Source organism: Pogona vitticeps, chromosome 1 (genome assembly GCF_051106095.1).
Source record: "Pogona vitticeps strain Pit_001003342236 chromosome 1, PviZW2.1, whole genome shotgun sequence".
NCBI lineage: Eukaryota > Metazoa > Chordata > Lepidosauria > Squamata > Agamidae > Pogona > Pogona vitticeps.
The window spans coordinates 196,988,466-197,003,489 of NC_135783.1; the positions used below are offsets into that span (position 1 = coordinate 196,988,466).

Genomic DNA, 15,024 nt, shown 5'->3' on the forward strand with positions numbered 1-15,024 from the left:
ATTTCAAAAAGGTATCTGTTTGGGTAAAACGTGGCTTTTGACCAAAATACACCCCAGAAAGGGGTAGTAGCCAGCTGTGTGTTTTGCAAATAAAGAACCACCATTTATTTACACACAAACGCCCTTAATAAAGCCCATGTATTTTTAGTGTCGGGAAGCAGTTTCTGAAGGCAAAATGCAGTTTACAAAGTGGGCCTGCAAAGCTTTTAAGAGAATTACTCCAAGCCCTGCTGGGCTGTAAGGTATTGAAAGCCACGCCATTCCCGGACAAAAACACTCCCACAAACAACCACGACCTTTTTATTCGAGACAGGCGTCCCTTTCACTTCTTTCTCATCTTACAGAGGCAGCAAGACACATTTTGCCAAACCCCCAACCCCCACCCCGGGTGTGACTGAAGTTTCTTAGAAGCCTCCTAAGAACGAACGGCTTGCGAACTAAGCAATGAAGGGGCAGAGGAAGCATTTTTCGCCCGTATGGGACAAAAGCAACATTCAAATATTGAACTTATATTCTGTTCTCTGCTCATTAAACCATTACAAATGGACCCAAAGCGGAGCGCATCTCATTTAAATGGGGAGCTTTCCATTCTCCCTAGATTTCTTCGCCACAGTTAAAAATTCATATTTTTAGGGCCACAGATTTATGAGAGACCCCCCCCCCATTACTGCATTCTACACTTACCCCACTCGGTCTTGAGAGAAAGGGTAGCCCTCTAGGATTTGTGGGGGCGGGAGGCATTTGAGGAAGCAGGCACTCAAAATGGACCCACACACCCCTCAAAGAAGGAGGCCCACAAACATTTCACACTACTTACACCCTTTGGTGAGCATTGAAAACCTCTTGGGTAACAGGGGCATTTGCCATTTTTATTGGGCGGGGGGGGAGTTTCTTCACAAATGCCCAGCTTTGATGAGGAACCCCTGACACCAGGCCCGCATCCTGCTTAGGGCTGGTTACAAAAAACAGACGCTGCTCTGCCTGCAAAATCCTCTGACATGAAGCTATGGGGAGAGGAGGGGAGTGTGTTGGTTGGCAACTCTCATTCACATGGGAGTGGGTTTGGAGAATCCCCTGTCATGCTGACAAAGAACTCTGTGTGTTTTAGACCACCCCAAAAAAAGCAACTGATCCAAGTTCTGCTCTCACTGCTTCCCAGAGGCTGCAAAGACTTCTGTCCATGCCCAAGAAGCTACGGAATGGAGGAACCAAAAAGAGCAGTTGACTAACAACGTCAACCACTCTGCATATATCCCTGGAAAGGTTTGCCTCTCTTAGGCTGATGTATGTACAGTGGTGCCTCGCTTAACGGGCGCTCCATTTAGCGATGAAATCACTTAGCGATGATTTTTTTGGAGCGTTTTTGCGCTTCGTTTAGCGATGGTCCCTATGGGAGATTTTTGCTTAGCGATGTTTGGGGCCATGCTTCGCATAGCAATTAAATTTTGGGTCCCCTGTTTCGCTTAACGATGGTTTACACAGCCTCATGTTTGCTGTTTTTAAAATGTTTTTCTGTTATTTATAAAGTTAAAGTTTACTGTTTAAAATGTTTGAAATCATAAAGTGCACTTAAAAAACCTTTGTTAACCAAATTTGACTTTGTTCTGACTCTTTTTTAATTTGTTGTATTTTTCCCCCATTGAGATGCATTGAATAGGTTTCAATGCATTTCAATTGGGGAACCGCGTTTCGCTTAGCGATGTTTCCTATGGCGATTTTCGCTTAAGGATGGCAATTCGTTTCTATTGGAACGGATTATCCGGTTTTAATGCATTTCAATGGGAAACCGCATTTCGCTTAGTGATGAAATAGCTTAGCAGCGATTTGTTCGGAACGAATTAACATTGGTAAGCGAGGCACCACTGAATTTAAATTTTTAAAAGCAGGATTCCTTTTTTTAGCATTATCTTTATCTTCCTTTACTTTCACTCCTTTCCAAAAGCATTTCTTGCTCCTCTTCACATTGTTTTACCACGTCATAACATCCTCCCTTACCAACCAGGTGAGAAAGAAAAGAAAGCTAAGTAGCCGTATATTCCAAAAACAAAGAAACCCAAATAAACACTATAAAGATACTGTCAAAGAGCCTCAATTATAACAGTAATTCTCTCATCATCTACACCACACAGGTGTGCTTTCCACAACAGAACCTACTAAAAGATTGGAGGGGGGGGCAACAGGAGAAGGCATGGGCAAGATTGTAAGAAGGTTAGTCGCCCCATATTCCAGAAACAAGAGGAAGGAGAGACGGTGCTCGGGGTGAGGTTTATCTGAAGCCTCCCAGTGAGACAAAAGCTGAGTGAAAAGAAAATGAGGGAATAAGCTCAGAGGATAAGTTCAGAGATTACCTCAGATATCGAACTCCATGCCCCTTTAAAATGCTATTCTGCCTGGCTGATTTTTTTTAAAAGCCCAGATCAAGAATGTTTAAATACACCTCACACTGGTCTTGGACTCCAGTTCTCATCATCCCTCACCATTAGAGATAATGGCTAGAGTCAACAAAATGGCCAACCCTAGAATATATGGAAGACCTCATGATCTCCATCACCACTTTTAAAGGAGCCAAACCGTGAATCTGGAGGCAACTACATGACAGCAAGAACACAAATATCGAAGTGGAGGTGAGGTGAACCTTTTGCAAGTAAGCCACTGCACGAACCTCACAATGGCGCTGACCTGCAGCGCAGAAGTTAATTCTTTTGTCACCATCAGTCCTTTATCTACAAAACAATTTTTCAGACCAGGTACAAAAAGCAATAACAACCGCACTTCGTGACGATCCGTTTTGCTTTTCTCACACTCCAATTAAACAGCAACCCTTCGTAGAAACAATGCAACGTTCCCACATGTGAGCTACGATACCAATATCACAGTCACTGTAAGCTGCAGTGTCTCACAAACAGAAAACACACACACACACCAGGTAACAAACTGATGAAGAGCAAGAGCTGACAGCTGAGAGTAACTTCATTTCTCAATTGCAACACTAAATATGCACCACAAATATCGCTTAACCCACATATACACTACAATGCACAAATTTGCAACAAGTGGGAGGTGGATTTAAAAAAAAAACACACGAACTGCCATTTATATAACTCTCTGGTTAAAAAAATATTTAAACCATTTATTTATTCTCCAGTGCTAAAGACAAGAAAAAACAAATTGGCTTTTACAGCATCTTATAGAGCAGCAGGGTACCCAGAAACCAAACTCCAAACAGAACACTTCCAACTTTCTTTTTTTTTAAAAAAAGGAAAAGCAGGCAAAAAAAACACCAAAAGCAAAAAGCCAACATTGTAGGAACAAAGGTAGGGAAGGAATCTGCTTCTGTTTTCAACTCGGTTAACATGCACAACCTGTAAGCTTCAGCAGTCCTGAGTTAATAAGTCACATCCATAATAACTATTTAGCTTACACAAACATAACACAGGAAAACACTTGTCAACAAGAGCTACTATTTCCAGCAAATGTGACACCTTCCCCGCGTAGCTGGCAATCAAAGCTTCACGCGACATTCTGTCCAGCATCTCCACTGCGCTTGTTCCGTTCATCTCAGACCATTCCTGCTCCCTCGTAAATCCACTTACAAACATTACAGCGCAGCGCATCTGTTATGCTCAGCAATCCTCCGCTCCCTCTTAACTTCCCCCCTCCCCTTCCCTCCCCTCCTCACCCTACCCCACCCCTTGCCATCCCCACATTTCACAAGCATGGTGTGTTTCATCACCCCTACCTGCAGTTGGGAGGTGGATCCAGGGTTATTTCAGCCAGCTCCTTCTGAATTCTGCGGGCAAAATGAGAACAGACACAAAGCGTTTGAGATAGTCGGCGGAATAAATCAGGGAATTACACTGCCCTCTACCACCATGCAGTTAAATGCAAGATTGGTTTTGCCTTCAGTAATGCTAACATGGCTGCTTCGTCTTTGTTCTCAGAGGCATAACCCAAATCCCCGAACAGAGAAAGTTTGCAGCTTTTTTCCTTAGCTGTTACGGTAAATTAGACAGAGCATTTACACCTCCGGCCGGGAGGATTCCTCCCAGAGTCCTCACGAAAGTGAGTCGGAGAGATTTCCAGACACTCTTCCTAAGAGATTTTTTTTCTCCTTTTAATCTCATATGCAAATAGGTCCAGGAAGGGAGGGGGGAAAGGGGGAGGAAACACAAGCATATCTGAAAATGACTTTTTGCCAACCTTACCGGAGTTGCAGGCAAGGCACCCCCAGAGTGAACAAGGACACATTTTTGGTAAGAATCTACCTGCTGCTGATAATGAATTTTCAATATTTCCATCCACGTGCAGGCATTAACCTTAGCTGGAGCTTTAGATTTATTTATTTATTTTTCTTCTATTCTTTCCTCACCAACAAACTCACAAATTATTGCAGTTTTTTAAAAATCTATTATTTTTACAGTAAGATCTTGCAGTATAAGTGAAAAGAGATGCATCCACAATGGTTTCAGCCCAGATGGTTTCTCTGGACAACAGTGATAAAGCTGTTAAGTGCCAAAGAAAAATCTTTAATCACTTTGTTTAATATAAGTTCTGAAAAGGATTTAAGCTGTTCTCATTTTGGTTCAAGAACAAATATTGTTCCAGGGTGTTTTTGGTGATCATTTCACAAACTCCGGACAATTTATGTATTGCCCATAGACACTTCCTTGACAGTGACTAATGGCTCAGATGTAATTTAGATACTCTGGAGTTGTACCCTGCAAGACTTTACACAAGAAATCAAGCCAAGAACACACACCAGGAAGATTTAACAAGACCAAACTTGATTCTAAGGACAGAGGCAATGGCTCTATATATCAGCAGCAAACATCCTGAACAAGTGTGTTCTGTGAGCAGTTTGCAAAAGTTATCTTCCATACATCCAAAATTACACTTACACTCAAGATCTACTCTGACATTTTTCCTAATTTTTTTTTTTACAAAGACTTCTTACCCTATTTATATTTCCAGCCTTTGTCCAATCTATATTTTCCATCCAGAAGCACCAGGTGGAAAAGGTTATCATACAACTCAAAGACTTTTTTTTTAAATGATTTAACCTACTATGCGACATCTCAGCGCTACTAATGAGTGAGAGGATTATGGTACCACCACTTCCTCTGCTCCAAAAAATATAGATTCACTCTACCTTACAGTTAATGTCCATAGAGTCTAACAAACCAAACTGCACCTTTAAACAACTCTGGTGCTGCATGTCAAATGCACTCCTGGACAGCATAATAGCAATAAGCTTTGAACTACAGAGCTACAAGGGGGACCCTATGGATCATCAAGTCCAACCCCTCTCAAGGAGGCCCAGTGGGGAACTGAACTCTCAACCTCAGGCGCCGCAGCTAGAGGCCTCGCCATTTAGCTCAAAGTAAACTTCAGGAGAAGTTTACTGTTATCGCCAAGAAGTACAATTTAAGGCATTCCACGCTTATCCAATTCAGATGGATTTTCAAGAAAATTAACAACATAGGAGCACCCTGAAAGCCATTTCGGAAAACCTTTACACGCAGAAACACTCAGAGGGGAATCACCCACGTAGCCTATGACCTCTCAAGTTTTTGATACACTGAAGACCAAAAGGAGTCTTTAACCTGTTGGACCTTCCCATTTCTACTGCACGCGAACACCCCTGTCTCTTGCCAAGAAGTCAGGGATGTCAATCCAGGTGGGACACCCATATCCCTTGGGATGGCCTGTGAAGCAGATGGGCCAAGAGAACAAGGCCAAGCCCAGCACCGGCTTCCCTGTTGGCCTCTCAACCCACATTAAACCTCGAGGTGCATCAGAATCACAGGACCAGCTCAACGTCTCACCAACATGGTGTGGAGGTTGGCCTGGATTGCTCTTCAGCCCACCTCCTCAATGCAGCGATGACCAGGTCCCACACTGAGCCCTCACACAATTCTGTTTAGCATTATTAACAGCAGATGCCGAAATGCATGGCTTCTGCTACGAAGGCCATCTCACCACCATCCAGAATGTGAATCACATCATCCTTCGGCTTCTTATTTCTAGGAACGGCCTCCTGCTCCAACAGGCTGCCTCAACCCTACCACCAAGACCAGCACCACCACACACATGCTCGAAAAAGACGTCCCCTTGTTTGGCGCTGTTACCTTTTAGCACTAGTGGAGAGCTTAGCAGTCGTTTTGCTGGAGAGTTTAGTATTTTTCTTCTGCTGGGTTGCAGAAGGTTTTCTTTCTTCTTGTTCCTCTGGCTCAGGTGCAGGTGGATCTCTCTGATCGGCATCTGAGCTACCACTGCTGGTACTTGGGCTTTCGTCATCTGACCTTTGTCTGTCACTGGACATCTTGGGAAACTTTTGTGAGGAGCAAAAGGGGGGAAAAAAGAAGGACAAAGGAAATCAGTTCCCTCTCTGCAAAGCGCTCCTCATTCCATACCCTGAGCAAAATTACACGGCGACTTATGGCAAGTTTTGGATTTATTTATTTTTTTAAAAAATATGTATTACTATTTTCAAGAGAGCAGGGACAACTGCTGTCTCAAGTTTAGGTTCCAGGAAATATCTTCTCCTCATTTTTAAAATTATGTATTTCTCCCACAAACCCTATTCACATTTTATACACACACATCCGCTCCACGGTTCCTCAGACGGTACGTCAGTCCCTCGTCTACTTTGTTCGAAGGCATGAGGCAGATGCAGCAGCGCACCCGAGCCAGGAGCATTAATAACTTATGACACCTTGTAAATAGCAGACGCCCCCCCCAAAAAAATGTAAGGTTTTTTGTTGTTTTTTTAAAGTCAGGGAGACCCCCTAAATATTTAGACTCGAGCAGAAGGGGGTCAAAAGCTGCCGCCTTCCCCCCAAAAAATCCTCTTCCTTCTCCCCCCTTCTACAGGCGACGTAGGGCCGATAACAATACTTGAACTGCTCCATAATTTGGGGGGGGGGGATCAGGAGAAAAACGAAAATGGGATTATTTCTCTCCCCCCCACACCTTCCCCCCCCCCCCGCTTTAAAGGGCCGGCGGAGCTGCGCGATGGGACCCGCCGGGGCTCTTCTCTCTCTCGCCCGCCCTCCAGACCACCGGGGCTCCCGCGACCCGGCCAGCGGCAAGCCTGGCATTCACTCGGCCGCCGCCGCCGCCGCCCCCCCGGATCGGGCGGAGGGAATGGTTGGGGGGGCCGTGGGGGGAGGGAAGGGAAGGGGAAGCAGGGCTCCAACTGCACCTTCTGCAAAGCGGCCGATGCCCCCGAGGCCGGATCCGTTCCTCCGACACAGACCGACATGTTGTGTCTGTGGGGGTGGGGGGGGTGGCCTGCCGCCCCCCTCTTTGGAAATAAATGCACCCGGGAAGGCTCGGCGGGGCGCCTCGAGGCGTCGATTATATAAGGGTCTTTTAAAATAAAAAATATAAAAGGAGAGGAAAGAGACCCGGGGAGGCAGCGGGGAAGAACACCTCTCTCCCCCCCCCCGCGCGCGCACACACACGGAGTCGTTGTCGCCGCCGCCGTGCCCCCCCCGCCGCCGCCGCCCCTTCCTCCTCCTCCTCCTCTTCCTCCTCCTCCCCTCTCGGCTTTGTAGGGCGAGCCGAGCTGCCAGCCGGGAGGGGGGGGGTCCGGAGGGGCTGCAACGGCAGGCAGGCAGGCAGGCAGGCAGGCAGGCAAAGAAGGAGGGCTCGGCCGCGGCCAGTATGGAGGGAGCGGGTGCCCCAAGCCAGGCGTGAACTCAGCCCCGGCGGGTCTCGGGTCTTCCCGGCCGCCGCCAGGCAGCGAGCGCCGGGAACAAGAACAAAGCTCTCCTCGGAGCGGCTCTCCCTCCCTCCCTCTCCCTCCCTCTCCCCCTCCCTCCTGCCTCCCCCTCCCCCCCCACCCCGCTCGCCCAAGCTCCTTGCGGCAGTCGCTGAGCCCGGTCCTCCTTTACCTTCGCCGGCGTCCCGGTCCCGACGGTCGCTCGGAGGGGAGGGACAGCGGGGTGGGGGGAGAGAGGGAGGGAGGGAGGGAGGGGAAGGGAGCAAATGCCCTTGGAGGGGCTGGAGGCAGCCGGGGGCCAAATCAGGCGGCGGCGGCGGCGGCTCCGTGGCCGGGCAGTGTGGAACATTGAGAGTCGGAGCGGGGTGGGGGGGCGGGGTGGGGGGGGGAGAAGAGGGAGCGAGGCAGGAAGAGGGAGGCGCAGCGCCGCCCGACCGCCGGAGGGTGGCGCTGCAGAGACCGCCTCGGCCTCCTCCTCCTCCTCGCCCTCCGCCCTCCTCCCAGCAAGCTCCCGCGGCGGGGCAGACGGGAGCCGGGCGGGGGAGAACCGCGGAGCGGGGATGGCGGATTCGGGCCGCCCCCCTCCCGCTCCGCCGGGGCGAAGGCAGGCCGGATGGAACGAGGGAGAGGCGAACGTTCCGCCGCCCCCGCCCCCCTCGTGTCGCCGCGTTCGCTTTCAGAACGTTGCAGTCAGCAAAGTTCCAAACGGAGGCGGGCGGGCGGGGGGAGGGACGGCGCTCGCTCGCTCGCTCCCTCGGCTCGCCTGGCGGAGCGCGCCCCCCTGTGGGCTGGGGCGCGCGCGCGCTCTCCTTCCCTTGGCCGGGCGCGTGCTTTCCTCGGCACTGGCCAAGGACAAAGAGTTGGCGTCGGGGGGGGGCAGGGAGACCCCTCGGGGGCCCCGGAGTCGCCTTGCGGCGTGCGCCCCTCCGCGCCCCCCCTCGCTCGCGCCCCGGCCTGCCTCGAGCCCCACACGAGCACTTTCTCTACCCCCCCCCCTCGGCGGGTGGGGGGGGAGGTGCGGGCGAGAGGAGTTGAGAGAAAGAGGGGGCCGTGAGCAGGGGAATCGTGCATCATCATCATCATTTGCTGCTGCGCGGTGACAGCTTCCTTGGGGTGGGGAGCAAGACCCGAACTGGCCAAGGGGCCAGTGCCCCATCCCAAGGAACAAATCGTGGATCGCTGAGAGGACGAATGGGGCTGGGACCCCCGGCGGGCCAAGGGGTCGTCCCCGGTGCGCCACGCAACTCCCCCCCCCCCCGCGACCTTGGGCCAGGCCTGCGCTCGTCCTCTTCGCTCCGCTTCTGGCTGCCCGGCAGTCCGGGGGGTGAGAGGGCAGGAGGTGGGAGAGGATGGCCCGGGGAGTTCGCCCGCCGCCGGAGGAAAGGCATCCTAGACCTGCAACAGGATTCCGCCCCGGGAAGCCAACCGTGGCCAGCATCCTCCGTGGCCAGGGCCCGCCTTGTCACCCTAGGCAGCCTCACCCCACCAAACCCCCGCCCAGGCTTCCCGGCTGGAGCAATGTCAAAAACAGGACATGGCGTTCCCTTGAGAGAGATCCTGCTCTCTGGGAATGCATCCAGAGAGGGCCATCCCATCACCTTTGCTCAGGTCGACATCTGCAACCCACAAAAGCACTGGGACCCCCCCCCCTTGACATTCGGAGCATCAATGTATTCCAACTTCGCCCACAAATCCTTAGGCCAAGCGTGGGGCAAAGTGTGCCCCACCACCTCCCCGGATCACCCTCGCCTTGGCCCATGTTTTCAGACCGGGAGGTGGGCTTCCATCCACCTCTGGTCTCCTTTGGTGACTGGTTTGGCAGTCCCTATGTCCCAGAGGGTTCCAGGGTAGAAAATTGGCCCCTGGGCCCACTGCAGTCGCCTGCCCCAGCTTCAAACATCCCCATGAAAACAATTATTCCGCTCAAGTAGTAAAGAACGGTCAGGGCTGGCATTCTTAACCCAAGGACAGGAGGGCCAATAGGAGGTGCCTGGCAATGATTTAGGAACAAAGGTGGGGGTTTCCCCTCCCTGCCACTGTTGCCTTTTCCTTTTTCTCAGTTACAGGCCAAAAAAAAAAAAAAAATCCCACACAGGTGATTGGGCAAACCTGACCCAGAGTATCTAAAGAGGAACTAATTGGTGGTCAGCTGATTTAATCTTGAACGTGGTAGAAAGCTGTATGGAAATGACTGGCTTTGATTTCTCTGTGGACACTTAACACCTTTGGGTTGGCGGCTGTTGGTCCACCTCCTGTCTGCCTTGCTGTGGGGGGGGGGCGGTGACACATGCATGCAAATAAAATGGCAGCAAAAGGCCTGGAGGCCCAGACAGATAGGGACTCCTCTTTAATCTCCAGTTTAGGCACTCATCTTTTCATTTAACCTGATGTTGCCTCTTTCCCTGGTTTTTCCACTCAGTCTCCTCTCAGTCTGCAGTCACTGATCTTCCCACCTGTGGAAGAAGGATGTCCTTGTGCTGACAACGGTGGAGGGGAAAGACTCCCAGGGCTATGTCTGAGCTAGAATTTGGAGGCTGGGGTGTGTGGGGGGGGAGAGAGTTCCTCCCTAGGGCCATTATTTCTCCTAGGGCCAGCCCCAGTCAGAGTAGTGTGAGGGAAACTCACTCCTTGCCCATTTAGGAGTTGATCACCAAACACAGATTAGCCGTGAATCATGGAGCTACAATCGAAAGCTCAGCACCATGAAGCTGGTACCTGCAGAGAGCAACCTCTGCCTACGTGAAAAAGAGCGCCTTGGAGTTATCTCACTTCTCAGTGTACTGTAGATATTTCATAAAGCACACATGTGCGCATGAGTACCAGGCTTCCCTTGACACCAGAGCAGTTACTCTCCGTGGCAAACATGGCGGCATGGAGATGGGTCATTCTCTGCATTGGCACCTACCTCATGAAACGATCCTCCCTCCATATATTTCCCTCCATATATTTCAAGCATTTGGTGACAACAGATCTTTCTGCTTCGATATTCTCCCACCTAGGAGCAGTTGGCACCCTCCCTTGTGACACAGTTCTGTTCTCGTTTTTTCATTGAAAGTGTTGCTCTAAATGGTACTGTAATTTGTTCAAATTAGAGGCAGTGCAGAACTATAGAAATATAGCAAATAAATTAATAAGCAAATAATTCATGGAAGCATACTTAGAGGTTTTGGTTCACGATAGCCATTTGTCATGAGGTTTGGAGAGCGTTGCACATTTAAAAATCATTTATGCTGTTTCTTACACATGCAACAGGATCCTGTGTCAACTGTTCCTAAGATCTTCCAGATACATGCTCTTGTATCTGCTGCAGTTCTCCATGGCCCTGCAAACTCTACCCACCAGAGATAACAAACTTGTTATCTGGGGAATAAAATGAGTCAGGAGCCCTCTGCTCCTGCCTATGCTTGTTGATTTTCTCAGCCTCTTGTCTGTAGGTGGATTGTGGGTTGAAGTCAAGTCCCAGGCGAACTGATTGTGCAACAGGGCCCTAATATGTGTGAAGTAGGTGGTGGTTGATGAGGACCTGCTAAGGCCATGATCCAACAGGGGGCCAGGGTACAAACTCCCACTGTTTTCTACTCTCCCCCCCCCCCCCCGCCGCACCCTAGTCACCTGCCTTCTACAAGTGAGTGAGAGTGATGGGAGCAAGGAGAAGAAACAGCAGCTTCCACATGACTCGCCCTTCCAGAGCTGGCAAACAGAAGTTGAGTGACTGGGTCCGGGAGAAACCTCGGTGTCAGAGCAGCAACTTTGCACACAGCAGATGGACGGAGAAAATCACATTCAGGGAACTGCTGCCAGTCAGTGTTGACTACCATGCAGTCAATGGGGCTCACTGTCGTGTTGGACGTACCCGCACCACGGACTTTTTGTTTTGTTTTGTTTGTTTGTTTTAATGACTTGGACTCAACTCATGACTTGGAGCCTGCCTGCCCCTCCCTCTTTTTTCTGGGGGAAAAAGCTTGTTTTTTAGTAGAGATTCAGACTTGGGGCTTAGGGACTTGGTGCGAAAGACACAGACTCAGACCTGGGACTTGGACTTGCCAGCATGCCTGCAGTATAGCAGTGGGCCAATAGTTTCAGTCAGGATCAGGCCGCCCCAAACTGTGCTTATAAGACAGCAAATGAATGCCCAGAGCAAAAAAAAAATGCCACTATGGAGAGAAATGACACCCCCCCAAAGGACACCTCCCCAGAAGGGACACACACACCCCAAAGGAGAAACACACACACACACACACACAGAGAGAGAGGTTGCCTCCTCCTGCTCACCAACTGTGGAAACACTCTTGGTTGTTTCAGGTCCAGTGTGTTCACTTTTGAATCCAGAGCTCCATACTGCAAACCGGGGTTTTTAAACTAGGTCACCTAACTCTAAGGGCCATGGCCTACAGCAAATTAAAGCAAATGAAACATTAATTTTTGATATCGAAGCCATAGGAAATCATTATTATTATGAAAGTATGGCTAATCAATTATGGAGCAATGAGGAGATGTGCCGTTTGTCCTAGCTGGTGGTGGGAAATCACAAAATGCCACCAGGGAGAACTACGCTATTAATCATGATGATGGCAAATTGCTCACTTCCTTCCTACCATGGATTCAGCATTCTGTGCATCGTGGCTTCGGAGTAGCCTGATCACAAGCATCTGCTGTGGCAGATACGTGGAAATATATGGAGTGGTCTCTGTTCTCTTTGTTATTCTTCCTTTATTGCAGAAAACTTCACAGAGACTTAGTATCAACAAATGAGAAACAGCAACAAATGCAGAATGTTCTTGTTCATGTTTTCAGCCAGCCATGTCCTTTCCCAGCCTCTCCATTCCCTTTCCCCGTTTCCCTGATTTTTGTTTATTCTCCCAACAACCGTGAGCCTTTGTTTTTCCAGAGTTTGTTAACCCTTCCTTCTTGTGCCTTTTTTCATGACGGAGTGACAAGAGCTTGGAAAAGTTGCTTTTGGGGTGACAGCTTGCAGAATACCCCAGCCAAGCCAGTCAGTCACTGCCCACACTGGCTGCAGAATTCTGAGAATTGTAGTTTAAAATTTAACACTGCTGAATGCTGGATTTGGATTACAGAAGGATTCACACTCAAAGAATGAGGTCACAATGGGTTTGCTAAATAGGATGGGTGGTTTAATATTTTCTGTGAATAAAACAAGAATGGAGACATGAAAATGGGTACCTTCACCCCACAGGAAAGGCTGGGGTAGTTTCTGCAATAATGGTAAAAATAAGCCCATCATGTCGAACCCAATGAATCCGTCTAAATTAGCGGGGCTTGTATTCCTGATGAACATAAGCCCCATTGATTTCAGTCAGTCTGCTCTCGGCATACATATTTACCCCAGTGAAAATTAGGACAGCAGTCCCCAAGCTGGTCAAGTCATTTACTCCTGTGGGATGGAAGCCATATCTGCACCTCTGTTAAAGCAAAATACCATGCGTTTCAGCCTTAAAGGGTGTTCAATAGAAGTTGTTAACAAGCTGAATTAATGAAAGAAGCCAATGGCAAGCAGAGAGGTTTTCTGTAGCTGTTCTACATTTGTAGAACTTCCTTTGTAGGAAGGCTCGGACTAGGGTAGGTGGGTATAATTCTGAGATGCGGTGCACCTCCTTCGGTCCAGAGACCATCTCTGTTTCTCTCTTCTGGAGGTTCTCATAAATGCCCCGTCCTTTCCAGGGAATGCTTGAAGGCAGAGGGTGTCTCGTGGGCCATGCAGGAGAGCACACTTTAACCTTGCAGAGGATTTTGCTGCTGTCACAACTTGCCTTTGCATGGGGGGGGGGGGGGGCTCGGAAAGTATGTAAATATATGCAGTATTTTCTCTCCTTGCCATCACCCAATTTTACGCAGCAAGTGGGGCACCACGCTGAGTATGCGGGAATGATGGGTATAAATAAAGGTTCCATTAACAAGGCACTTAGAAAAAAGGTTGGGGTTGACAAAGACCATCCCAGACCTTGCAAGAGAAACAAACAAATGAAAACGTTCATGAAGCTAACAATGCCTGTAGAGGTTTTCTGGTCATTGCTAATTTGTCAGTAAAGTTACAGTGGTGCCCCAACTTATAACCGTCCCTACTTATGACCATTTCGAGTTACGAGCAGCTCTGGCCCCAAGATTTTGTTTCAACTTGCAGCCGGAGCTTCGAGTTACAACCAGGAAAAGACAGGGGGGAAAGGCAGGATATTCAAACTGTTGGCGGTGAAGAGGCTGCTTCTTTGTAGCTCTTTTGCCCCAACAGTTAGGGAAGGGGATGCAGTGGCAGGGGGAGGGGGAGGCGGCAGCAGGGTTTCTGCACCTGATGGTGGGATCCCGGGCCTTGGCCTCGGCGTGGGGGAGGGCCCCCCGATCCCAGCTCCCAGAGGAAGGGTGCTCCCGCACTGCGGCCTCCTCCTTCGTGGTGGGTAGACCTGGCAGAGCAGACCTGAGGAAGGGCAGCTGGCAAAGGACCACCTGGGCTTGTTGCAGGTGGCGCCTGACACCGCCTCCCACTCCGGCACTGGCTCCGTCAGCTGCTTGCCAGGGCAGCCACATCAGGCCTCAGTGCTCCTCGCCACCCTCCGCAGGTCCGCTGCCACCACTGCTGCTGGATCCCAGTCCTCGGCCTTGGCGCGGGGGCAGAGGGGTGTGCAGCGGTGGCGTCCCGGCGCCGGGAGGCTGAGCCTGGCTGGGGCACTCCGGCCGCTCGCCCTGACCCTGCCCTCCACCAGGGCCAGCCCCGCCGGCCCCGCCTTGGCAGGAACCGGGGAATGAGTGCAATCAGAGGAGGCTTTGGATTGGTAAGGTAAAGCACTGCTTTTGAACTGGAGGGGCTATGTTTCAGTGCTCTGTTGTCTTGTTTTTTGGTGACTTTTTTTTGCTTTTTAAAAATTGTTCTGGGTGGCTTTTGCAGGGTGGGTTTGGGCTGGGGAGTTATGTTTCTGTGATGTGTTGTATTTTTTTTTGTGATTTTCTTTTTGCAGCCCCAGCGCCTTGCAATGAGACTTGCTCCTTTGCTTATTTTTGGTTTGTTTTTTTTAAAGTCCCAGCGCATTCGGGGCTTGCTTTGTTGTTTATTTTTGGTTGTTGTTGTTTTTAAAGCCCCAGGGCCTTCCGATGGGGCTTTCTGTGTACTTTGTTTGTTTGTTTATTTATTTATTTATTTATTTGGTGTTTTTTTAAATGCTGGAACAGATTAATTGCATTCCCATGCATTTCAATGGGAAATGGTGCTTCGAATTATGACCATTTTGAGTTACAGCCATCTTCTGGAACGGATTATGGTTGTAAGTTGAGGCACCACTGTACATTTA

At 49.8% G+C, this 15,024-nt stretch overlaps 1 protein-coding gene across 4 annotated transcripts in view; it reads right to left on the bottom strand.

The window, feature by feature from the left end:
- Nucleotides 1–8,202, bottom strand: part of UBE2E3 (ubiquitin conjugating enzyme E2 E3) — a 145,099-nt gene extending 136,897 nt beyond the window's left edge. The window contains exons 1-3 of one of the 4 annotated variants that reach the window (XM_072980924.2): nucleotides 7,899–8,138; nucleotides 6,129–6,331; nucleotides 3,740–3,790 (exon numbers count right to left, since the gene is read on the bottom strand). In XM_072980924.2, the coding sequence (XP_072837025.1) occupies nucleotides 3,740–3,790; nucleotides 6,129–6,331; nucleotides 7,899–8,075 (431 nt within the window). In that variant the 5' untranslated portion in view covers nucleotides 8,076–8,138. Of the gene's footprint in view, nucleotides 1–3,421; nucleotides 3,617–3,735; nucleotides 3,791–6,128; nucleotides 6,332–7,204; nucleotides 7,489–7,898 lie in introns of those variants that run through there. The other 3 variants (XM_072980928.2, XM_072980933.2, XM_078393801.1) reach the window with 3 other exon arrangements.
- Between the last annotated feature and the right edge of the window lie 6,822 nt (nucleotides 8,203–15,024).